The sequence below is a fragment of the Antedon mediterranea genome, chromosome 8 (assembly GCF_964355755.1).
Source record: "Antedon mediterranea chromosome 8, ecAntMedi1.1, whole genome shotgun sequence".
Lineage (NCBI taxonomy): Eukaryota > Metazoa > Echinodermata > Crinoidea > Comatulida > Antedonidae > Antedon > Antedon mediterranea.
Window position 1 is genome coordinate 23,177,987 of NC_092677.1, and position 26,917 is coordinate 23,204,903.

Sequence of the window (26,917 nt, forward strand, 5' to 3'; positions counted from 1 at the left end):
AAAAGTCATTATCAAGAAAGTGTGTTAACCACTTCGGCCTACGAATTGAACACAAATCAATCAATTGTATACGGCCTTGACAATAATATTGTAGAGAAGGTAAAAGTTAACGCGTCCTTTGAAAAGTTTAAACCTAGTGTAACGTTTCGTTTCGGTGAATAAGTATTCTAAGGCGTATTTAAAAACTATTGTATTAAAAGATTATATTATCATATAAAGCAATCGGTTATCTACTAATATTAATAGTCTTGAAAGAAACACCACCATAAACAGCATCTACCATATAGAGTGTTTTCATTACGGTATTGCTGATAACAACATGAATAACTATTTATTGTTGAGACTTATTGTTTTTTTTATATATGTGTCATTTGGCGAATCAAATCAAGGTAAGTTATTATTTTAATAATTATGTATGGTCATAATACCGTTTCTGTGACCGGTATACAATAATAGCAATAGAACATTTTACCAGTCGCCTTCATAAGTTTCGGTTATGTGTCAATATCTTTATTACTGCTGAAAAGCATTTCCAGTCACTCTGGGGATATGGCCATACTATTTCAATTTACTCGTTCACTCCAGCAATACAAATCCTCTCTTTATTCAACCCGAGCGTGACTTTAAAGGCTTCTTAGCGAAGCTCAATGTTGAAGCTACATAAATATCCAGTCATATATACTTGCTTCCAATATTTTTAAATGTACTTGATCTTTCCAACAAAGATATGTTGCCTCATAATGAGACTGTAAATATTCATGTTGATAATGAAATGACTATGTGTATTGGAATAACACTTCAGATAGCCCAATTGAGGACAGGGATATGTTATGCGAGTATTGTCGTATTGTCTGTTTAAATGTTTAAAACAAATTAAAATTATGGTTTTAAAAGTGATAGTGGTTGCCTTTAAAAGGTTGGACAATGGTTCTTTCATGGAACCAACATTTATGTTTAATCATGTAAATAAATTGGAAATATGTTTAGCTCGAATACAAAGCTCTCTTTGGTTAAAAAAATGGACGCTATATATTATTTTAGGATGGTGTCCGGCGGGGGATAGTATATTCCCTATAAGAATTACTACGATTTAAAATTCACTCTTTCAATCAGGAACCGTAGATATTGAATGTCATTAAAGAATAAATTAAATTGGATTTAATTTTATTTATTATGTTTGTAGCATACTAAACACGGTAAAACATTCCCGATTTAGATGGCAATCGAAAACGGTAGCTGTTATTCCGTTGAAAAAATAACTATAGATTATTAGGCTTATCTTGCTATGTTCCATTCATCGCCGTAAAGCAATACATTTGAATTAACGATTATAGTTATAAAAATAGTGTTTTTTGTACATTTTGTTTTTTGTTTAACCTATGGATTTCAGAAATTAAAAACTCAGATATTGTAGAATATAGATAAATGCAAAACATATTCGTATTGTTGTGTGATAGACAACCAATAAACACTGTGTACCACGTTCTATAAACACCTCTATTCGGGCAAGTCGTTTAACCTAAATTCGGTTTAATCGTCAATAACTAATTATCTAACTAAACATAGATTGTAAACATATTAGGTGGTTAAAATCAGTACTGAAGTATTACCAACTATCTATACAATCGAGTAAACATTCTAGAAGTCACACGTGATTTACCGATTTTTTTTTTTGTATAGGCCTAGATAATAAAAATAATGATGTATCCATGGGGAGTTCTTTTATATAACTTTTTTTACACAGTATCCTTAATCGATCAAAAATAAACACATTTTCAAACTAAATATAATATTCAATTTTAACAAAAGTTGCCACAAATATATTTACGAATAGCTTAAAGATTACAGTCAACAGTGTATTTCTAACAGTACCCACAAACACAGTAAGAAATTTACGGTTCAAAGAGCGACCAAAAATTACGTATTTTACAGTATTGTCAAAGTATTGCAATACAGTATCTAACGGTTTTTAGTTTATCCGCAAGGACCCATAAATTGACCTGCCTGTGTTAAACCAAATTCAAATTAAACCGAACTCAATTTAATTAGCAAACAGGGTTACATCAGGTGGTTAAAACCAGTACCGAAAGTACGAACCAACTTTATATACCATCGAGTAAACATAAAAGTAACGCACGATTTACCGAATTTTGCCCTTATGTAAATTTATAAGCGCTTGTCTGCATTATAATATCTACTTTGTCCAAGTATGCTCACTTGTATGGGTGGTCATTAGGGCAATTAGGTCATTAAACAATTAAAACAAAGAACTATGTAAAAAACAGCCAATACTTCACATCTTAATAAGCCAAAAACTGCAATCATACATTAGTCTTTAAATAGTAAATTATTTAATATCTTCCGGCTTCAAATTTTGGTTCTATCTGGTCCCTATCAGCTGTTTTCCCCGCAAAAAGATGTTATTCAACAGCGACCAGATGCATTTTCGAGATCGAGATGGGTCTTTTTTTGACACCATATTCTTACTCTACGTACCTTTCTCGCAAGTGCCAAACCTAGTTGGAAAAATCATAGAAATATGTAAAAACAAAAATATAAAGTTCTCTTTAATAATAAAATTATCAACGAATAAATTTAAAAATTATATTTATTCTTATGCTTAACTTCATCAATTAAATTACATGAAGAATATTATGAAGAATATTGGCAATTTGTTTTCTAGGCCCAGCCTTCACTGATTACTACATAATATTAGTTAACTTATCAAATAAAACATTCTTTCAGACTTAGTCTGTATTAAGCAGCAAAAAAATGCAGATTTGTCGCAATGTCAACAAAGCAAGTTATACACAATGGTTGCTCTGATTGGTCTATAAATCAGAATTTTATATTCTCTAGTACAATGATAAACCAATCAGGAAAAAGCTCTTGTATAACTTTAGATAGATATTTTCTCCTAAAAGATCTACATTTTGATACTAAATTTATTATTATACGCCTTGTTTAAGTCAAGTTATGGCCTTTTGAATATTTAATGAGGCATAATTTATTTCTTTGATAAAAATTTATAAAAATATATCCTCATTTATTTGCCATTTATGTTACTTTATAAAGAGTAAATGAAATAAAAGTATTGTCAGAGTGTAGTGTATATATTTATGTTGCCAAAAATGCTAAAAATAAAATAATTCAAATTTTGAGATTTTTGCTAAAAATGAAATGCTGAAAGTAGGAGCTCCCCTTAAAACCTGTGTGGAATCTGGTTGACATTTTACAGTAGACATTATTATTGTACAGTCGTGCCAATACAAACGAATTTAGTGTAACTGTGCTGTAGTTATGCTAGCAGAGAAACAATGAAATACATTGCACCGACCCGGCTGAATTGTGTCATTGTTTTGGGGGTCTGCGTGAGCGTTGTCTTGTTTAATCCACCATGACTAAGTATGTGCAATGACAGCGCGTGTGTTTGTCTGTTTACTTGTTTGTTAGCAGGATTACTCAAAAAGTTATTGAAAGATCTTTATTTAAATTGTGGAGGCAATCCGGACGAGGGTCTCAATTCTGGACTGCTTTTTACTCAGACCTGCTAGTGTTAAAAGATAGGAGACTATTTTCCAAAAGCCGGCGAGCAGTCTTAACGTAACAAGTAAACTGAAATTGCATTTTCTCGAGAACTACTTGTCAAAAAAACTTCATTTTTGTAGGCAAGAGTTATTATTTGCTTTTTGTAATTTTAAAACATAATTTGATTTAATGTACAGGTTTAGATACGAGTAGTTTTAAAAAACCTACGTCTTTTCAAATTCACCCGTTTGTTTTTGGCGTTGATTGTTAATCAACTGAAACTATTGTTTGTTAATACATAACCATTACACCAAATTTGCATACACATGGTTTAGTGAAATTAGCCTAATCACACACAGCATTAAGACACAATTGTGTGTCCGGTGAAATCATATGTAGGAGAATTTGACAGTAGGCGGAGGTATTCAATCTCGGAGTGCCGTTCTAGTATTGCATGTACCTCGACCACTTGTTAGTTGTGGCTCAGTTCATAACAAGTTTATTTACAAGCCTGTTAATGATTATAATAATTCAAAAAAACAATACGAAGAGGTGTACTTCCGTATTGTTGTTACGTATGCAGACGTTGCAGTTTCGTCTGTTAGCCTTCTAACTACCAGGCTATATGTATTTTGCTATACAAGCTACAATAGTAACAAATGCTCTTAAACAATTTCTATACATATCAAATTGAAACGTGTTATTATTCAAAGCAGATTGTAACTATTACGAGTTCAAATGTGGTGACGGTCGATGTATTCCATTCACATGGTACTGCGATGGATTTCAGGATTGTTTTGATTGTAGCGATGAAGTTTACTGTGACGGTAAGTCTAGATTTGACGTTATACAGTGCTTAGGTGCAATTGGTAGAATAAATTCGTGACTCTTGACATTAACACAATATTATTTTGACAAACGGACAATAAACACATCGTGTAAAAATGGAATTTTGTATAAAATATATATATGGCAATTGTTATTGTTGCTGTTTCTGTTGATGATGATGTGTGTCTCCTGTGCTCTTGTCGGACCATCCTGACATAAGGTATACTTGCGCACACCTTCTCGTCAGCGCTAAAATTTGACTTATAATGATCTGTGACAGTTCGCGGAAAGAGCGCGGCATAAAATATAACGTTACCATGAAAAAACAGCAACATCCAATAATGGTGTGATTTCACAGGTCTATTTTGTACATTGAAGGTGTTTGTGAATTCGAATGCTTGAACGGACTTTGCTTTAAAGAGAATAGTGTTTGTGATGGTGTAAACGACTGTTTTTATGGTGAAGATGAATCTAACTGTGGAACACTGCCTCCTTCAACAACAACAACAAGAACAACAACAACAGCATATCCAGAAGGTTTGAGTTCCTTTTTAAGTACCCCAACAGTAGACCTACTCAATTAATTATATACCATATAGGCCTATAGTATTGGTTGAAATTTCAAAACAAGAATAACATTTGTAAATCCTCTTTAAGATTAAAACCTTATTCATTTTATGATGAGTTTTGGAGGCCCTACCAAATACTATTATTACAATGCAAAATACATGGAATGTAAGATAATAGAGCAATGTGGTAATTTTGTTTTATCTAAAACGTTTGATCAAGATCAATAGTAGTGTTGAAAGCGTAGAGTCACACAATTCATATGACTGGGTTTACTGTACATAGTGTTTATTATACAGATATTGACTGCTTAGAGGTTAAATATAAGATTTGACATCCCCGAGGGAATGATATTAAGTTCGAGGGAATATATATTTCCCGAAGCGCCAGCTGAGGGAAATATATATTCCCCGAGAACTTAATATCATTCCCGAGGGGATGTCAATTCTTATATTTAACCGATATAAAAGGCAATATCTGTTATATTATATAGCCAAGAACAAGTCTGCTGGGTTGGGTGAAGCTAGCTAGGCTAGGCCTCCTATAGGCTAGTATTTGTATTGTATTTAAACAAGCCTGCCTAGACACCTTACCTTGCGAAGAATAATATACAGATAATTACTAATTAATGATTCCTTGGCAATAAAATATTCACTTAGGCCTAGGTCGTTTAAATTAACAGAAGAATTTCCATCAATAAGCCTATTAAAAATAATAATATTATAATCAGGTAGGCCGAATAAACAATTCGTCTTCTTCTCGATCTTCGAGGAGCCGAATCACCGGATGTTCAGCGCGTACTAGTTACTAGGTTACTACCGCGAGTATTGACCAATCACAAATGGTGTTTCATCTCATTTAGGGTGGACTTATAACAAATGAGGGCGCTATGTATGCATAGTTTAAATAGTTTAAATGATTAATTTCTTCAAGCAACTTCCGTGGCGCAGCGGTTGAAGCGTTGTCTTGCGATGGAGTGACAATTCCACCTGAGTTCAAGATCGAGTTGATGACTTTTGTTTATTTATCGGCAACGCGAGTGTTGGCACACGAAAATTACACAGTCAATATCATCGTACTCGAGAATCTAAATGTTTAATGACAGAGGACACGATAATTACGCGAAAATTACACAGTCAATATCATCGTTCTCGAGGATATATACGATTTACGATCCTCGCAGCGGTAGTCATGTGATGCAGTTTCAACCAATCACGTTAGCGTATTTACATAGGCTATGTAATATAGTATTATATTGTTTGCAGTATGTATTGTTTGCAATTTCAAATTTCTTCTAATATTACAAATTCATTGCGTTAAGCCTATTTTCCACTAGGCGAATTTGTTCGCGCGAATTCAACGTTTCGAAGAGAAAAAAAATCGCCTACTCTCTTTCCACTACATGAACGAATAGCTGCGACGTTCATGTTCCTCGCGTGGTTGCTGAGCATTTCGATTCGCATGAGTGCTCATGAAAGCGTCATAGCTCATTTCCTGAGCTCTGATTGGTTGCGCAATATTTCGCTTCGCAAAAAGTAGAAACAATTCGAACTAGTAAATTTCGCTAAAGCGAAAAATCAAAGGAAATAGAATTCGTCGTAGAAGGCAGTATGACAGACAGAAACACGAATACGCATGTGCATAGCATGACGCTTTCGATTCGCACGAACAAATTCGCCTAGTGGAAAATCGGCTTTACTCATCATTAGCTCTTCAACTATTAAAACTGATACAGGATGAATAATAGTATGACTTTCTTATAAAATTCTATCAATTCCTGTTTTTTTTTTCAAAATCTCCATTAATATAATTTCTTTATTACTGCCAGTTAATATCAATTATAATCAACGCTGTCTTTAATGCTATTTTACAGAATGTGACGTTGCAGAGATATCAATTGAGAATGCAAATGTTTCATTCTCACTTTCGTCTCCAAATTATCCAAATAATTACTACAACAGTTTAGATTGTCACTGGCTGATAACCACCTCTTCAGACTTGGTCATTCTTCTTGAGTTCAACGACTTTCAACTGGAGAATACATATGATTATTTGTATATTGGATTTGTAGAAAATAGTTATGAATATAGTTTTACAGGTTCAAACTTCCATTCTGTAATTTCTAACAGCAGTACATTGTGGATAAATTTAATTACAGACTCTAGTGTAAGCAACAGAGGATTTAATGCAACAGTAACTGCAGTTGCGCGAAATGGTAATTATGTGAATGTTGTTTGAACACTTACGATAGTAAAAGCTGTTGATAGAGGGCTCACTACTTCTTGTCCCACTTTCGCTGTTTTACGTAGATATGTGAATAGTTCCAGCCAAAAGTTACAACTTATGAATATCTAATTCTTAGAGCATACGTCGACTACTCCCTGGCAAAACATCACTCACCCAGACTAAAGTAATCGAGATGAAGTTTTGGATTCTGATAGTTACAAAACAACACTCATCATTTTTTTTATCATCAATTTAACATTACCAATGCTAAATACAAAAATATCAAGCACACCAATAGGTCTACATTTCCATCCGATTTTCGGAACTGTATCTAGATTTCTCTACTATTCATATGAGTATTTTGGTGATACAACATCTTATGTGTGTTTCAGGCATATCAAAATAAATGATACAGGCACCATACTTGATACAAATGAGATGCTGTATGACGATGATGATGAATACAACGGAGACGATGAATGATGATGAAGATTTTACGTTAAGTAGAATTTTCTAAACAATATGTTTTTACAATTTTTAACAGATTATTTTGTATGTGGCAGTCGTGATATAATATTGATACATAAATTGTGTAATGGATTTTTTGATTGCCAGGATAACTTTGATGAATGGTCATGTGGTAGGTTTTTAGTACTTCATTTATCTCTATCTATAGATCACAATTTCAGTCATCATGCTCAAACTAGTAAATAAAAATAGTCATGACCTCAAATTAAAAATGGGGATAGGCCTAAACATCTTTAGACAACTTAAAACACTGTTTAAAACACATTTCTAGTATCCAAAGAGAATTTTTATTAGGGGCTTGTCTTATTATGAAACGTTGTGTACAGTTCCGTCACGTTCATGCATATTCATAAGAAACATTTATTCAATTTGAGAAATATGCACACTTACAGTACTAGAGTAGTCTATGTATTTTATGTAATGCTTACATAGTGTAAATCCTTCGGTCAAGCTATACACCGGAAGAGTTGGTAATTGATATACATTTTGTGTAGATTGTTTCACTGAACCTTTTAGATGTCCTAATGGAATATGCATCTCTAACGGCAGCCGATGTGATAGACTTAACGATTGTTTAGATTGGTCAGATGAAGAGAATTGTTGGGACGGTAAGTTGGTGATGTTATTGTGGTTAATTAATAGTGCAACATTACCATTATGTATACTTGGTTTTAACTGTTTTATATTAAATTTATCATTTCAAAAAGAGACACCTGCGACGTGTGGATCACAACCACTTGTCAATGGAGAGAGTCGAATTGTTGGTGGTACAGATGCAGACCCAGGAAAGTGGCCATGGATAGTATCGTTACAGAGCTACTTTGGTTCTCATATTTGTGGAGGAACATTGATCAATCGAACATGGGTTTTGACCGCTGCCCATTGTCTGTGAGACTATTTTTATAGAATCAAATTAACATTTATTAAAATGTGTTTTAAACTATTACTATTAGTTAGTCAATATGATGTGCATATACGGTAGTTACGCTTAGTTTTTTTATTCATAGTGGTTCGGTACATTCTGTTCTCCTTGGTACCATTGACTTGGATGGGCAATCAGTGTTTCGTGAAGAGATTGAAGTAGTTGGGGAGTACTCACACCCGGAATATAATCCTACAACATTAAGTAATGACATCGCCCTACTAAGACTGGCAAAACCTGTGAATTATAGTGCATTTATACAGCCGGCGTGCTATGGTGAGGACTTTGAAGCTGGAACTAACTGTGTCATTGCTGGCTGGGGAAGTCTATATGATTTTCAGGGTAAATCATTACTTTGTTTACTTTTATTTTACATATTCATAACCTCTTGAAATAAAACTTGAATGAAAACAGAATAATATAGAGTGACAGAGACTGTGATGACGGACGGATCTCCTTCGGTGAAGTAAAACATTAATATACATATCTTTTACACTGAAATGTACTGAGCCTAGCCTAATCGAAAATATCGCGCAAACACTAGCCATAGACCGTCAACCGGTTTTCCGTTTCTTACTCATCTAAAACAAAATATAGACCTAAATGGATTACTTGAAAAAGCCTTTTGAACATTTCTTGGGTTTTATTGTGAGAATCTTGAGAATTTAAATACGTCAAGAAGTAATATTTTAAACATTGAAGACCGTAAACAATTCGCCTTCAATAGTTTATTGCTTATTATTATAATTATGTAATGTATTATACAATGTTTTAGGCTATTCACCAGACATATTGCAAGAAGCAACTGTGCCCATTATCAGCCAAGAGTTGTGTCTAGATATGTGGAACGCTATGAATTTTCCGATTCTAAACAGTACTATTTGTGTATATAACGACGAACAAATAATTGGTTCTTGTGACGTACGTATTTCATATTCACTTATAATTTTATTATATTATGTTATGCAGCGATTCGTTATTATTTGTAGGTAAGTTTTTACACACTGTTAAAGCAAATAATTGTATTACAATTCACCACTAGTACTGTCCTGTCGTACCACACCGGTGATGTAAAGATTTACCATCCAATCGAATTTGAAACAACCGGGGAAACACCATACTGCACATCAAGCAGAAGCTCTCGAGAAAGAGTCTTCCACACCAATGACAAATTTATCTAGAACCATATTTTGACAACTTATTAGGGATTTACATTTGATTTCAGAACAATTGCGAGATTTACGATACCTTCGCGCGATATCGCCGTACAGCCTTCGCCGTAAATTGCTGTGACGTTACGTGTGCTTAGCAAAATCTACATCATGAGTTTTCACTGTTATTAACATACAGGAGATAGACAAGACAAGTCTCTCTAGTAAAAAAACTTTTTAAATAAATCTTAAAAATATAAACTTTCACACTGTTTCCTAAATTCAAACTTGTATACACCGAAGAAATTAGCATAATGGTAGAATTCCGAACGATCGAATATTTAAGTTTTAGGTTTAATAATTCAAACGATTTTTCTTTTCGTAAAGATTTCCTAATCTTCATCAATGATTAATTATTTCAATCAACATATAAATGCGTTTGTTTCACAACAGTGTGTGTGCTTAAGGATTTCATTTATGAGATTAATTACATGAATATTGCTTATTGGACTAAATAACTGTTATTTTACTGAACCATATTCCTTTTATAAATATTTATTTGATTTCAGGGCGACAGTGGTGGACCATTAATTTGTCAGAAAGATAACGTCTGGTATGTCACTGGTGTTACAAGCTTTGGTTCAATTCCATGTGGTGAAGGAATTGTAGGATACGCACGAGTTTCCAGTTTTATTGAATTTATTGATCTATTTGTAAGTCGTGGTAAGTAATCATTGTAATAAATGTATGATGTTTAGTAAATTATCATGGTAAATTTTCGATTTTTCAAATAATGATGGTACCATTCTTTCTATTTTAATATAGATTGTCAATTTTTCTGCAAGGACGGTTCTTGTTTAAACGAATCACTCGTTTGTAATGGTCGCAGTGAGTGTTTATATGACACATCCACGTCAAACAGCGAAAATGGGACATTAAGTGTTCCGAGGGCCGTTTTCATTGTTTAAGTTAGCCGGAGCCTTTTTCGATTGGCTATAAATAGAAAGTTCCCGAGCATTTCGAGCGACGCGAGTTCTGACTTCCGTGTTTTATAGGCTGTCTAAATTTCCCTTTTAACGGATTTATATTAAATTATATTGTTGTTTGATTTATTTCTGTTTATTAAGAACATTTATATTAAACAAAAACCACAACAATAGCAATTTTAGTTGATTATGGATTAATTGATTCGAATTCCAAGATAAACGTCTAAGCCAAATGTAAACGTAAACAAAGCGAGTCATACGCCGAAAACAAAAAAGTGAAAACTAACTAATCTGTTAAAATAGCTAACATTAATTTGCAATTTTTAAATGAAATTCTGAAAACGCTATAATATAGTCTTATATGCATTTTCAAAGATTTCCAAATATAAGCTTGGGGTTATTTTTCAAACAAATTTTATAAGGAGTTGAAGATAGTGTATTTTGAGCGAAAGTGCGGTGCGCGTAGGCCTAGGAAGACGCGACAGGGCTGGAATACTCGTTTCCTTAGGCGACGAGAACGTCGGAAGATGCGCTCTATCACTGGGCTCTCGATTTTAGTTCTTGTTAAGTGGATGATGCAGAATCTTATAATATGGGCTTATAAATTTTGAAATAAAGTGCTGAACTTTCATTTTTCTTAAAATTATGAAGATTAGTGTAAAGTGAGGACTGTCTGCATGCCTGAACGGTTGACTTGGTAAAATACTGAAAAATTAGTTAGGCCTAGCTAGGCTAATTAATTAATGTACAGTATATAATGTCATTATTTTTATGAATAGAGCTAAACCTACTAGTAGGCTTACTAGTAATCTCATAATAAATCTGTTAATGTCACCTGTCACTAACATATGATTGATTTAAGTACAGTATATGCTGAAAATGTTTACTTTTTATCGGAGCTAAAATGAAATTTCATGGTTCCCTGCTTTTTATTATAATAATGGAGCAATAAATGAAATACAAATACACACCAATTAACATTTTAACTTTTAATATTATCACAAATTTTACCTTAAAAATCAGACAACAAGTTTTCTACATCAACTTAGCTAACATCTTTTGTACTAAGCCTAATCTTCGAAAAGATTTTCTTTACTGCAGTACTGTAGGCCTATTACCATTATTTATTTGCCGATTTGAAATGTACATTTAAACTTTATTAAACTACTGCACAACAACCAAGCGCCACTTGAACCTTTAAATAAGTAAATTAGGATAAGTTAAAGTTTTTAAAAAATAAAATGTCTTTTTGGCAGTACATCTATAGATATCCATTATTACAGTATTAATAGTGCTTTTTCACATTATATGCCAGAGCAATTAATATGACTCATAAGAAATTGTTGTTGATTTAATGCTATTTGTATTGAAGTATGTAGAACAATCCTCTGTGGTCTGTAAAAAAAAAAACAACATTCAATTAATAATAATCATTATTTAATTATATTTGTATATTTTACTTATTTTCTTAGGCCTATAAACAACGCGCGCCCGACAATGAACACGCGCCAATAATGCACGCACTACCCCACTATAGGCTAAAGCCTGGCTCTCCTACTGTACTACTAGGCCTAGACTATATTGATTTATAAATAAAAAAAAAGAGGCTTTGTAGAGTTTTATGATTAAAAACAGCTTTCCTATATATTATATGTTGCCCTTATTAATTTACAAAACCACATTTTTTATCTTATGGCGTAAAAAATGATTTTAGCTACAACCATGTGTTCCATTTTCAATAGTGAAATACCCAAGAAGGCACATGTTTAAGCAGCCATTAAAAAAAAATAAAAAATAACCCCAACGAGATTTTTTTATTAACTACTATTGAAAAATCAAATATTCAGAAACTATAAAACCCACCTTCTCAAAAAATTGCGTTGTTTTATTACAGCCTCAACAAATTAGACGAAATTTTAACATTCGAATAGCCTAAAATTGTTTAAAAAACATCGGTGTAATTCACCCTTGTTTCACACAAATATAATGGGTTCGTCGATTAAAAAACAATATCACGTGGTTCGTAGATGCCTTGTCAAAGGTTTTCATGAATTATTCATTAGTAAATAAAACCAAAAGTTCCAATTGGCCAGTTTGCAAAAACCTAAGATTTACTTTTCAAAACAAAGTTGCTTCCGGGTAATTGTCCACGCTGTCTCGTGTGCAAAAACGATTGGCTGCCGATAGAGGGCTCACTACTTTTTGTCCCTGGTGAATCGAGTGTGATGACGAAGACGAATTAAACTGCGGTAAGAAAAATTAATACAGTATAATACATAATGTTGCCATTTCCCGTAAAATAGAATTGGTAATGAAAATGAAAGAGTAGGTGAAAAGTCATCATTCCATAATGAAATATGTTGTTTTATAACGTATAAAGCGACTTATCCTCTGCAAAGGTCTGCCATTTCATACAGGTGCGTGAAGCTAGTTATTCACAGGACATATTATAGGCCATACATAAAAAAGGTTACATATTATCTTGGGTGGGAATTTATAGAGATGGTAAATGAACATCATTCAATACAAAACTATTTTAAGAATATTCAGTAGGTCAAGCGTTACGTTATATCGTATGTGAAGCAGTTACACATTTGCCGTAAGGGGTGTAAAGTAATGCAACTAGAACGGATGAGTTAGTTCAAAGTTAAATTGGATGAACTTAGATGAAAGGTTATATATAAATGAAGCTATTGTTATGTTTAAGATTATGAACAACCTTGCACCTCCATATTTATTAAATAAGTTCAATATCAAAAACAATTACTATAATATTAGAACTAAGCCAAATTTAATAGTACCAAAACCAAAAACAAACTACAAAAAACGTAGCTTATCATATAGAGGTGCCAAGGTTTGGAATGAGCTACATGAAGATATTAAAAATGTGAACTCATTTGAGCACGGTCTTACTGAAAAACAACTTTTAGTTGAGTTAAGTATCCGTGATTAAATAAAGCTTATTATTATTATTATTATTATTATTATTATTATTATTATTATTAGTATTGGTATTATTATTATTATTATTATTATTATTATTATAAAGTAGGTCAAGGTCCTTTACACAATTATGTCGTATATGTGTTATAACGTGTACAGAGCTGTTTTCTGACTTGAGTGAGAAGTATGTTTGCCATTTCCCTCTTTTGTAAATCCTTTACATTATTTTGTTTTGATGCTATTTTATAATTTTTCATGTAATGTATAATGCGACATTTATTTAGCGTTATTTTAGACGCTGTGACCTTGAAAAGGTTGAACAAAATTCTTCTCCTAAGGCCACAACGTGTCATCGGCAGCTAGTACACCGGGGTAACCCCTACTCGTCTCGAAAGATGTACTAGGTTCTTTAAAGTGCGCACGAGCAATTTATAGTCCTTATCCGAGAAGACTTGTTCTACCACCAGAACCATGGAGCGAGTGGGCCTCGAACCCTTGCCGATGTTATGGCTATGGATTACGATTCCACTGTCTTAACCGCTCGGCCACTCAATCACAACATGAAAAATGTTCCGTTTTTCTACCTATTCATAATAGTTTAAGTTCATTTCATATAGATAGCAAAGCGTCCAAATATGTCCATTCGTAAACATTACTGTTGAAACCTTAGGACCATCGATCATAATTCTTTAGTGAAATGTCCAAGTGCTCCGATATTAGGCCTATAAATTCTTTATATATTTTATACCATGGACATTTAAATTATGAACGTCCATACATGGATGTATATTTTATATGTCTACACAAAATATTAAAACATTTCCTATTGCCTTTACTCCTTTTCCAATCATCAGCTATCGATTATTAATTATCAAACATCTGTCTATAATATTTCAAAGTCATTAGCATAATATCTGTTTTCCAGTAATAGCAATTGTCATTAATACTGTATTTATTATTATTTTACAGAATGCGACCTTACAGAAATATCACTTGGGAATGCCAAACTTTATTTTCCATTTTCATCTCCAAATTATCCAAATGATTACTACAACAATTTAGATTGCCTATGGCTAATAACCACCTCATCAGACTTGGTTATTCTTATTGAGTTCAACGACTTTCAACTGGAGGATGGATATGATTATTTGCATATTGGATTTGTAGAAAACAGTTATGAATATAGATTTACAGGTTCAAAATTCCATTCTATAATTTCTAACAATGGGACAATGTGGATTAATTTAATCACAGACTCTGCTGTACGCGACAGAGGATTTAATGCAACAGTAACTGCAGTAAATCGTACTGGTATGTTTGTCAATTTATTATTCTTTAGCAGAGACACATTAGTGTTATATAAGCGGATAATAGTATAAACAAAATGAATGTTTATGAGTTGAATGATAACAATACTTCATGACTTAATGAATGACTGTTAATAAGTATATCTTTGTGATTTTCCGTTGCTGAATTTCTTTCAATCTTAAGCAGAATCTCTTTCAATCTTAAGCAGAATCGTGGATGGCCTGTTTTGAATATCACTGATTCCTCCGCGTCATACACTACAACCAGTTTCACGACCACGATCGACGCTGATCATCATCACAGAAGCAAAACGAAAAAATATCAATCCGCGTGCGATGCATGCCGGTATTTATAACGGACCTCAACTATTAGAATTGTTATTGAAAAAATATCAATGTTCACAATATTTTTGTCATAACAAAAACATAGCCACAATAAGCTTTTCAGCGTGATCACTCAACCATGACGTCATCGAAGCGTCATTTTGAGAATTCACATATTTTCATGTGCTTTCAAATATCAATTAAATTCACTACACATAATCTTCAGGTCAAGAGTCAACATATAAACACAAAAACAGACAGTACGAAAAAAATTAAAATGCTCAAAATCAATTTCTAATCAAATTACAGCATCGCAGAACATTTTGAGCGTTTCAAAATGTTGTCACGCGCACATTTCTATGCGCATAGCATCTAAGTAATTCAAAAAGTTTAATTTTACTACCTATATTTGTTCTTCATACCCTACGTGATAAATTGCTTTCATTTCCATGAACTAAATAATCGTGCGCTCTCCAATGGAAAATTTAATCCAAATTTGTGTAAAAAGAGACCTCTTTTGAATCTTTTGAATCTCTTATAGCTCCTCAGAATGCACGGTGACTCCCAAATTGTTTAACTTATTATGGAAGCCAATGAGTTCTAGATATGAATTCATGTATACATTTGACGTACAGAATGTTATAACGTCATCATTTGGCCACACGAATAGGCTTTTTTTCCTTTTGTCATAGACAATCACATTCAATAGAGCGCATCTCACTCATCTGTGCCCGATTTTCTCTAAAATTTTAATAGATGCTTGCTGAATCAATTATCTTTCTTATGAGTTGCCAGCATTTTCATTTTCATGACGTCATCAACTCTAACTATTTGAATAACATAGGTCATGACCTTGATATTTATAACTTATTATGAAAACTGCTGAAATGTAGATATGAATTCATATAAAAATTGTGCCTATCGGATGTTGTGACGTTATCATATGACCAGTTGAAGTTAAAAAATAGCTTTTACATCTCTTTCGTCACAAATTTAAAACAGAGCACATCACGCTTCTACGTGTTCAATTTTCTTCCAAATCCTACATCTTTTTGCTCAAATAATCTTCCGAAATTGTTATATTCTTGTTTCATTTTGATAACCAAAAATTAGAACATATTTGGATCCCGTATAGATCCCTGTGTATATACAGTATATACAGTATATACATTCTATATGCATTGTAGGCATAACTCCGCAGCACTATAAGCGTATTATGCATTGCGCTCATATTTCAATGTATTTTTAAAAATTAAATGTCAGTAAAATTATCTTTTATTACAATGATTCGTCAAAGTGACGAATAAATTCTAGTTTTATTTCACATTTTTAACCGGTTAAATCAGTTCACTAAAATATATTTTATAATTGTTTACAGATTATTTTGTATGTAGCAGCGGTGGTGTAATATTGATACATGAACTGTGTAATGGATATTTTGATTGCCAGGACAAATCGGATGAAACATGGCCATGCAGTATGTTTATTCGTTGTAATGTTATGCAACATATCAAATTATTTTATTATAATCATTGCAGTCGTCATCATTTATAATGTGATACGAAACGAAGAGTGAATAATGATGATAATAATAATTATTATGATTATAGATGACAGTAACGACAGTGAGATAACAATATATTAAATTAAAGAAAATCTTTGGAATTCATGAAAACTCCCTGTATCTCTTATCTGACACGTTTACAGAACTAAAAATTTACACCGAATTTGTATTTTTTATCGGTTTTTTTGGACCCCATTTAAAATTTAATTTTTCGAGTTTGGAAGTCAACATACAACAATAGCATCCAAATAAGGACAAGCTAAGAATTACGTCATTGTTTGTCGGATACTAATTAGTAAAATGGGGTATTTTAATTTGTAACTATTGGTGGCTGCATTGATCTCGGCAATTCTTATTCTCTCTTTCTTTCTTTCTTTCTTTCTTTCTTTTTATTGTAGGCCTATATCTTATATTTAAATGACTCAAAAATGATTTTAATTGTCTTTGACGGCGGAGAAAATGTATACATCAATTAAATTTTCGAAATAAATTAAATGAAATGAAAACAAAATTCAATAAATGAAATAAAATGAAAAAAAAAATTCAACAATCCCGTGCATTAGTCGCAGTTTTTTTTATTCAGTCATGGTGTAACCGCGATCACCAACCAACATGACACATTGGTTTAATAAACCGTGTCTACTACAGCCTATCTATATATAAATTATGGTTAATTCTGACATAGGCGAGCACAATGCAAAGACTTCGGTACAAATCTCCGCCTTGGATACCTACCTTATCTATCCGAGATGTACCGCGAAACGTAGATTTGATAACATTAGTGTTCACGCCGACGCTATTGTTCCATATTTTTATCTTAGGAAGATATTATAAAGAGTTTTTTTAACAACATTTATGATTTCAACATTAGATTTCCCTCTCAATTTCAATTCTTCCCGGTCAAAGTAATTTCCGGGTTTAAGATAAGTTCACCTTGCAACAACCTGGTTTCAAATATTTTCTCTCTTTTAAACACAAGGGAGCAGTTAAAATAATAGATTTGACCCTAAAGGTGACTGGAAACAGGCACTTTCCATCAATCAATACAGTGTCCCTTTGGAAGACGAAAAAAAAATCAGATAGTAGGAGTGCAGCTTAAGTTGGCCATTAGTCATAGCCATTTCAGTTTTTTGTTTATTTTAAAACATACCACGCGTGTGTGAAGGTACAGTAGTTAAATTATACTGCAAATTAATAAAGATCAAATTAAATATACGTCATAAAGAATCAGAATATATTGTGGGGAATAGTATTATAAAATTACATAGGGAGATTTGATGATAAGACATTTTTCGAGTGAAATCCCGATAGCTGAGTTTTATTGAAGAAGCTTGCAGGAATAACTGTAGGCTATCTTCCTGTGTCCCGTTAGGACCGAGATGTCTGCCCATGTTGCAAGCCGTAATGTCTTCTTTCTTGGGCCCACTCTGTTACGGCAGTTTCAAAAGATGATTAAATTAAATAATGTATTAATAATTATTAGGATGGTATTCATTTGAATAAACGCCTCTCCAACTTTGAATAATAACCTCCCCCCCCCCCCCCCACATTTGTTATTCTTTTTTACCACTTTTCTTATCTACTGAATGTTACCATATTATTAAAACTAACAAATTTAACATATATCCCTCGAATAAGCACCTCCCTCAAATGACCTCCGCCTCCCCAAAGGGCCCTACCAAACAATAAAAACTATACTTTAAAATGTTATTACTCATCTAAAACACTGTGAAACAAAGTAGTTTAGTTTTACGAATGTCACGCATTTTCAATAATGGTAACCGACAGAAAACGTATAAGGAGAACATTATCATTCCGAGAACCATCGTCTACACTTCCTAGAGGGGGAGCGAGCGAAGCGAAGCGGACTGTCGCATCCCACCCATCATCTAATTCCGTTTACACGCAATTGAGCAAAGGAGAGTATAAGGTATTTATGTTGACAAATTATACTTAAATAATACAAATTATACTATAATAATCCGCTTCTATTCGCACTATTGGTAGGTTGTTCCGCTGAATCTTTTAGATGTCCTAATGGATTATGCACGTTAAACAGCAGCCGATGTGATCGAGTCAACGATTGTTTTGATTGGTCAGACGAAGAGGGTTGTTGGAATGGTACGTTTTTGTTGTCATTTGGAATAAACTCGTTACATGGCTTTATTATTCTTTAACTGCGAAAACAGAAGTGTAAACTTCTCTATGCAGGATCCTTGCCATCATTGCTATGAAACTGTATTTATAAACGATGAGTAAATAAATGTGAATTGAACTCAATCCTGTTTTCCTTAATTGGGAATATGTTCCTTAATAAAGCTCCAAATATTTACCATAAAATTACTTTGTTGCATACTTTTCTACTTATTGTATTTTTTATTTCATAAAGAGACACTTGAGACGTGTGGATCACAACCACTTGTAAATGGAGAGAGTCGAATTGTTGGTGGTACAGATGCAGACCCAGGAAAGTGGCCATGGATAGTATCGTTACAGAGCTACTTTGGTTCTCATATTTGTGGAGGAACGTTACTCAATCGAACATGGGTTATGACAGCGGCCCATTGTCTGTAAGGATATTTAATTTATCTAATTCTATAAGTGATTAAGTAAATTTTGTATTCGTGCTGAACTGGAATAAGATTATATAGTATCACTATCACTGCAACACACGCTTTATCAAAAGAAGCATTATTTTGTAAATACAATCTAGATTTAAAGAACAATTAATTTCTTTCAAAATGCACTTACAAACTGTATAATAATATTATAAAGATGTGATTGTTTATATATTTCACCATAGAAGGCATGTATGTATTTTGAAACTAATATAGACGATTATGTCCAAGTATCCCAGTTGTACCACCGAACACAGTGTCTACTGTCAAATGCGCCGTAATGCATGTTACAAGATGTAAAGAGATAGTTAACTGGGATTATACCATAGAATCAGACAATATTCCTAAAGTTACAGAATTCAAATTTCTAGGTGTTTATGTAAATAGTTCGTTGTCTTGTCATACACAAGTTAATTATATATGTTGTAAAGCAAGCAGATTGCTTGGTTTCATTTCAAAATGTAGTAAAAATATGTCCTGGTTAGCTATGTTGAACTTATACAAAGCTCTATTACTTCCAGTGGTTACCTACTGTTGTTCAATGTGGGCACCATTTGAGAAATCAAATATTAATAGAATAGAAAGTATACAAAGGAAAGCAACAAGGATAATAATGTTTAGAAAGGAAGGTTCCTGGGACACATCTTATTTTCATAGGTTGAAAGTGTTTGAATTATTATCTATTGATGACTTGTTTAAATTACATAGACTTTCATTAGGATTTAAGGTGTTGAAAGGTTACTGTCCCCATTCTTTCAATGAGTATATTAAAACTAGTGAAAGATGGCCGGCGATTTTTTTTTTCGTACATAAGTTGGGGACCCCCTCATGAAACGTCACAAAATAAACATGAATAATTCATCAGTTAAATGTGTTGTTCCGTGTGCACCCAAGCGTATAGCAACAAGAAGCGATTACACAACTACGATACGATACTTTCTACAGTAGGCCTAGGATTCTAAGTCAATTCACGCGATTGCCTTCGCGCACTCTTCTTCACACAAAATGTGTCCAGTCGAGGCTAATCGACAGCTAGGCAAGACATTAAACTAAGTAGTAATTCAGACATTGGACATAGCCCAAAGAAAGCTTAGACCCACAAGAATAAAGAATGTGTATAATTTGTGTACTGTATTTTTTTTAATTCTGCTATTTTATTATCAAACAATGCATGTACTCAAAGGAACTTTAAAAATGCGCGTATATGAACACATGAGATGGGAAGATTAGACCCACGAGAATAAAAAATGTATTTTTGTGTAATGTTTATTGTTTAATTTTGCTGACTTATTACTCGGATTGTGTCATACCTATTACACACACACACACACACAGCTCTACTAGAATAGACATATGTTTAGAGACTAATAATTAGGCCTAGGTAGGCCTAATAGTATTAATAGAAACTATAATTTTAACACGTAATTCTTTAGTAATAAATTATATTAAAAACACTATCATAAACTAAAGGCTGATTATTTCGACAATCCACACAAAACACCGCTATTCTTCTATGAAATCGCACGCCGCAACAACAGCGCGGAGATAGGCCTAGAATCGTACCGCACTTGTGTAATCACTTCTTGTTGCTATACGCTTGGGTGCACACGGAACAAGAACATTTAACTGATGAATTATTCATGTTTATTTTGTGACGTTTCATGAGGGGGTCCCCAACTTATGTACGAAAAAAAAAATCGCGTCCGGGTAGGCTTTTAAGTTGGAATTCGAAAGGCAATACTTTTCATAATTCTGTATTTGTTTCCTTTCCTAGACTATGGGAGCAAATACCAAATGACATAAAAGATTCACAAACAATTTCAATATTTAAGGCTGCTCTAACAAAACACTATATTTCATGTTATGTATAATTTATTTGTATTTTTCTTGTATATGGTTTTATCTTTAACTGATTGTATTGTATGGAGTGAGTGCAGAATCTGTTTGGGCTTTAGCCTATTCTCATTCCTGGTTATTTTTACATTGATGACCGAATAAATATTATTATTATTATTATTATTATTATGATGTGAATTGTTGTATTATGCTTATTTTTTTTATTTGCAGTGGTTCAGTACATTCCGTTCTACTTGGTACAATTGACTTGTATGAACCATCAGTGTTTCGTGAAGAGATTGAAGTAGTTGGGGTGTACTCACACCCGGAATATAATCCTACAACATTAACTAATGACATCGCCCTACTAAGGCTGGCAAAACCTGTTGATTATAATTCATTTATACAGCCGGCATGCTATGGTGAAGACTTTGAGGCTGGAACTGAATGTGCCATTGCTGGCTGGGGAAGTCTGTATTACTAATATTTACCATGTTTAAAGCTCTATCGACACAAAACGTGTTCGATGATCATATTTGTGCACATCACACTTTTTTGTTAAACTAGTTTGTTATTTATCACAACGTCACATCACATTTTTTTGTCACATAAGGTTTGACAGTTTTAAACAGAAAAACTATTTTTAAATACAATAATGACAATACAACAAATATAATTATATGTGAACACAATTGCCATTTGGTCTGACAAAGTTTTATATTTTCCAGGCGATTCACCAGACATATTGCAAGAAGCAAATGTGACAATCATCAGTCAAGAGTTGTGTCTAGATTTGTGGAATAATTCAATTCCAATTTTAAACAGTACTATTTGTGCGTATGATGAACAAAGAATTGGCTCTTGTGACGTACGTAATTCAATATCTATTTATATGTGTCATTGATTATAATATGTTATCGACAGATAGGCAAATTTGAGAACGTCCCAAGGTTTCAAGTTTCTGGAGACGCAATTGTAGACAACCAAATTGATTACAGTTTTAAGTACTTCAACAACATGTTTATTCATATCAGAAATGAATATTTTTTGATGAAGTTTCTTTTTTCTAAGCTAAAAAAGTATTGTTACATACCACTACATTTTCAACCTTTATGTATACCTTTGTGGTATGTAACAATACCTTTTGGCTTAGAAAAAAAGAAACTTCATCAAAAAATAATCATACGAAGCCAAATGAAATTATTTGAACAGAAATGAATAGTTTTACAAAAAAATACGGTATAACTAGTTACCTACTACCTGCTATTTCTGAAATACAGTGGTTAACCTTTCTGCTGATCAATAATGAGTCGTCTTCTTTTTTTTTTATCTTATGTGGGTTCATCATACATATTTTCTCGTTACATATATTTTCATTTCAATACACTATACATATTATTATATTAACAATGTTTGTTTTCACCATCTGTTTACATACACTTTTTTTAAGAGTTTTGTTCATTTGTTTATATATTATCATTTTGTTTTTATCTTTTATCTTCATAGCTTCGTCTTTTTATACATATTATCTATAATAGATTTCCATTAACAAGCTTATTTTTTCTTACATAGCCATTTTTTTGTCATCTACATGCATATTTATTTCATACAATTTTAATATATTTTTATATTTAATAAATCCATCTAATTTAACATCTCCTATGGGTTTGTCCCATGTTATCTTTCTTTGGATTTATCTATGCAAACATATTTTCATTTAACAATGCATATTCTTTCTTATGCCTCACCAACTATTTACTGTAAACATAATATTGTTCTCATCCTTTACCATTGATTTTTTTTGTTTAATAATATTAACAAAATATATTTCCACAGATTATCCTTTATAACCCATCAAATTTTCATCCACCTTTTCTGTTTTTTTATGTGGGTTAATTCCACTTTTTTTTACTTGTTTATGTTTCCATATATTCTTTTGTTTATACATACATTATCATTTCTTCTTCTTCTTGTTGTTACAGGGGGACAGTGGTGGACCATTAATTTGTCAGAAAGATAACGTCTGGTATGTCACTGGTGTTACAAGCTTTGGTTCAATTCCATGTGGTGAAGGAATTGTAGCATACGCACAAGTTTCTAGTTTTATTGAATTCATTAATTCGCTTGTGAGTGTTGGTAAGTACTATTTGAATCCATTTAAAATGTTAAAGGATATTTACTTATGTCAGTGACATACATCAGAGCGAAAACTAGATGACTTGAACTGTAAATGTTCATGCTACGGTGTCCATTTTTAACAATTATTTTCTAAAAAAATGAAATTATTTTCTTATATTTTATATAGATTGTTACTTTTACTGCAATGATGGTCCATGTTTAGACGAGTCACTGGTTTGTAATGGTCGTAGTGAGTGTTTAAATGAAGAAGATGAATCAGACTGCGGTGGTAAGAGGAACAGTTTATGATTTATCGCGTGAAGGGATGAATTAAAATTCGTAAACCTTCACCCCATACGCGCAATTCCAATTGTAAGAATGAATGAACCAACACGTTTATAATATAGTTGAAAAAAACAATGAAAACCACATCATTTTTATAATCATTATTAACATTTACATTGTTAAACTTGAATATCAATTTACAATATTTATATATGTATACTACCAGCCCTGGTCGAAACATATAAATGGTTTTTTTTATAAATATTATTTCTTTCAGAATGTGGCCTTACTGAAATATCACTTGAGGGTGAAAACATTACACTTTTTTTTTGGTCTCCAAATTATCCGAATGCTTACTACAACTCTTTAGATTGCCAATGGATTATTACAGCTCCACCTGATTTGGTCATTCTTCTTATGTTCAACGACTTTTATCTGGAGAAGTATTACTATGATTATTTGAATATTGGATTTGTAGAAAATAGTTATGAATATAGCTTTACAGGTTTAGACTTTCATTCTGTAATTTCCGACAGCGAGACAATGTGGATACAGTTAATCACAGACTATGGTGTACGACACAGAGGATTTAATGCAACAGTAACTGCAGTAAATCGTATTGGTATGTATGTTACTTTTATTATTTTGTCATTAATGTTTCAATCGGTAATACACAGCATGCATGAAACACCTGAACAAATCCAGTGCGTTCAATACCACAATGGGACTCACTGATAATAGTATAATCAGTTTTACTATCCAAAATAATAAAAACGATAATATCGTTTTTATTATACTATCGTTTTTATTATACTTAGGCCTATTAAATCTTACTGAAATAAATTGGAACACATAATAATGATAATGATAATTCTATTCAAACATAGTAATAATAAACTAAATGTTGGAACTCTATTTTTACAATGCGACCACGCATAGCACTACTTTATTACAATCAAACCTTTACTATCAGATTATTTTGTATGTGGAAATGGTGATGTGATTTCAGCAGAATATGTATGTAATTACCAGGTGGATTGTCAAGATTTATCTGATGAACTGCCATGCGGTAAGTATTTTGTTTTACTGATACTATTTGAGATGACATTTATTTGTTATCGATCCAATATTAAACAAAAATATTGTTCATCATTGGGATTTTAGTTCATTACAAAATAAAACATATTTGAACTCATCTAGGGTGGCGATCAACGCAACACAACGCATAAACACGCGACAACAAAACAAAACAAAGGTTGGAAACATGATATGCCACAAATTTTTAATTTGTTATCATTATAGAGTGGTATGGCACGCTAAAAATAACTTCTCAGTCAATTCTCCAAATGAAATTTCGCCTATTCATTTTTTCGGGGTTTTTTTTGTAATACGAAAAAAGAAAACAAATAAATGTTAATTATAATACTGCCAAGTAAAAAATGTTCAGTTATTCGTTGTGTGGTTGTGAGTATTATTATCAATTATTTTGTCAACGTTGTGTGTACCGACCGGTACATGAATAACATAGCATCAGTTATCTAATCTCAATCTGTAAAATGTAAGTCAAACTCCACTGTTATTATAATCTTCAAACAGTTCTTTATAAAGTGTGTTTGATTAAACAAAATACAAACAATCTTCGCCTAAATGTTAAGGAAATGATTTGAGCTTCCAAATATTTAATTGATTATACTAAAAAAATAATTATAGATAAAATTTAAAAAGGAGTAAAATCTATGTTAATGATTTACTGCTATTTAGTTACAGCTATATGCTATTGAGCCAGAACAACAATACGATTAATAAACAGCGTAAAATCAAGGGGCAATTTAATGGAAAATACTCAAATAAAGAAATATTACACAACACAAAAAAAATGTTAGGTCATGAATCTGCTTCACCATGTTCGCAACATACACCTGAAAGACGAACTCATCGTATTCAACTTGTCTCTCAGGAAATTACTCATTCTGGCTGACGTAACGGCGTGGAATAGTAACGTTTTACTTTGCTGACGTTACTCTAGCCTTGCCTATAATGAAAGAACAAGCACTTTAGTTTGTCTACGGCAAATACACTGATCATAACCTGATTTCTTCAATACCCCGAATAAGTGCACAGTCATTCGGATCAGAATCTCGCCACCAAAGAAAACACAGCAAATCATCTTGCTAACGAATATTGAATTGGTTAAACATGCCTTTTATATTTGCCATAAAAATTGCTATAGATTCTTTTCTGCAACGACAAAGTGTGTTCAACAAGTCTGAGTCCTGTAATAGTTAATAAGGAAAACCTCTTCACATTTAGCAGAGCAATCGAACACTACTCTAATATGAAATAGTATCGTGGAGTGATAAACACAAGTTTTTTGTTTTATTTTTATTTATTCAACTTCTTTCTAAGATGTACATCCAGAGAAAAAGGCATACACACAAGTTTTGGGGGTGTCACGAAACGTTGGGAGTTAAAATACAAGGCAGGTGCAAAAGATAAATATTTGTAATCTTAGGTCTTGGGTCTTAGCTTTCGTGATCTTAGGTCTTAGGGGGTCTTAGCTTTCGTGGTCTTAGGTTTCGTGACACCCCAAGTTTGGGAAACACCTCGGTCCAGTCGCAATTGCACAATGAGCCCAGTTATGATAAGTGGGTGTGTGTGACAGTGGCTGTGTGTGTACTAGGTTCTTTAAAGTGCACATGGGCTAGATGTGTACACTTCACCTACGATGTATAGGCCTTATCCGAGAAGACTCGTTCTACCAACAGAACCATGGAGCAAGTGAGCCTCGAACCTTTGTCGGTGTTATGGCTACGTAATTGCGGTTCCACTTTCTTAACCGCATAATTATATAAACCACTATTCAAAGACAATTTATCTGCTGGTACCTTCGCGGCACAGTTTACCAGCATGTGTCCTTAAAAAACACACACTCATGTCGTCGGCATTGTATTTTGAATATCTGGAAAACCGGGTTTTTCGCTTAAATAACGTGTTTAGAGCAACATACATTTTTTTTAAGTCAACGCGCCGGAAGTGGCATCTCGTAGCGTCCATCATCTCGATGCATGATGTTCTCCAAAATCTTGAAAGACCTTCTATCATTCATTGAAAATTATTCGCATTTCGAAATGTGGTCTACAAATCAATTAAAATGTCATTTTGTTTTCTAGATTGTAGCTCCAACAG

The 26,917-nt window shown here is 32.8% G+C and overlaps 1 protein-coding gene and 1 long non-coding RNA gene across 2 annotated transcripts in view; one reads left to right on the plus strand and one right to left on the minus strand.

Annotated features, from left to right (window-relative positions):
- Window positions 1–266: 266 nt before the first annotated feature.
- The window catches only part of LOC140057722 (uncharacterized), a 66,033-nt gene continuing 39,382 nt past the window's right edge, over window positions 267–26,917 (plus strand). Inside the window, exons 1-21 of the mRNA XM_072103443.1 lie at window positions 267–389; window positions 4,245–4,355; window positions 4,735–4,893; window positions 6,797–7,138; window positions 7,694–7,789; window positions 8,172–8,565; window positions 8,685–8,941; window positions 9,375–9,520; window positions 9,825–9,878; window positions 10,320–10,473; window positions 10,576–10,689; window positions 14,649–14,990; window positions 16,689–16,787; window positions 18,882–18,995; window positions 19,264–19,444; window positions 21,560–21,798; window positions 22,057–22,196; window positions 23,311–23,464; window positions 23,634–23,735; window positions 24,009–24,353; window positions 24,705–24,800. Coding sequence (XP_071959544.1) covers window positions 320–389; window positions 4,245–4,355; window positions 4,735–4,893; window positions 6,797–7,138; window positions 7,694–7,789; window positions 8,172–8,565; window positions 8,685–8,941; window positions 9,375–9,520; window positions 9,825–9,878; window positions 10,320–10,473; window positions 10,576–10,689; window positions 14,649–14,990; window positions 16,689–16,787; window positions 18,882–18,995; window positions 19,264–19,444; window positions 21,560–21,798; window positions 22,057–22,196; window positions 23,311–23,464; window positions 23,634–23,735; window positions 24,009–24,353; window positions 24,705–24,800 — 3,709 coding nt within the window. The 5' untranslated portion in view covers window positions 267–319. The remainder of the gene's footprint in view (window positions 390–4,244; window positions 4,356–4,734; window positions 4,894–6,796; window positions 7,139–7,693; window positions 7,790–8,171; window positions 8,566–8,684; window positions 8,942–9,374; window positions 9,521–9,824; window positions 9,879–10,319; window positions 10,474–10,575; window positions 10,690–14,648; window positions 14,991–16,688; window positions 16,788–18,881; window positions 18,996–19,263; window positions 19,445–21,559; window positions 21,799–22,056; window positions 22,197–23,310; window positions 23,465–23,633; window positions 23,736–24,008; window positions 24,354–24,704; window positions 24,801–26,917) is intronic.
- Window positions 12,057–12,956, minus strand: LOC140056134 (uncharacterized). Its single transcript, XR_011846723.1, has 2 exons — window positions 12,600–12,956; window positions 12,057–12,131 (listed from the first exon to the last, which is right to left on the minus strand). It is a non-coding gene; the product is annotated as an uncharacterized lncRNA (long non-coding RNA).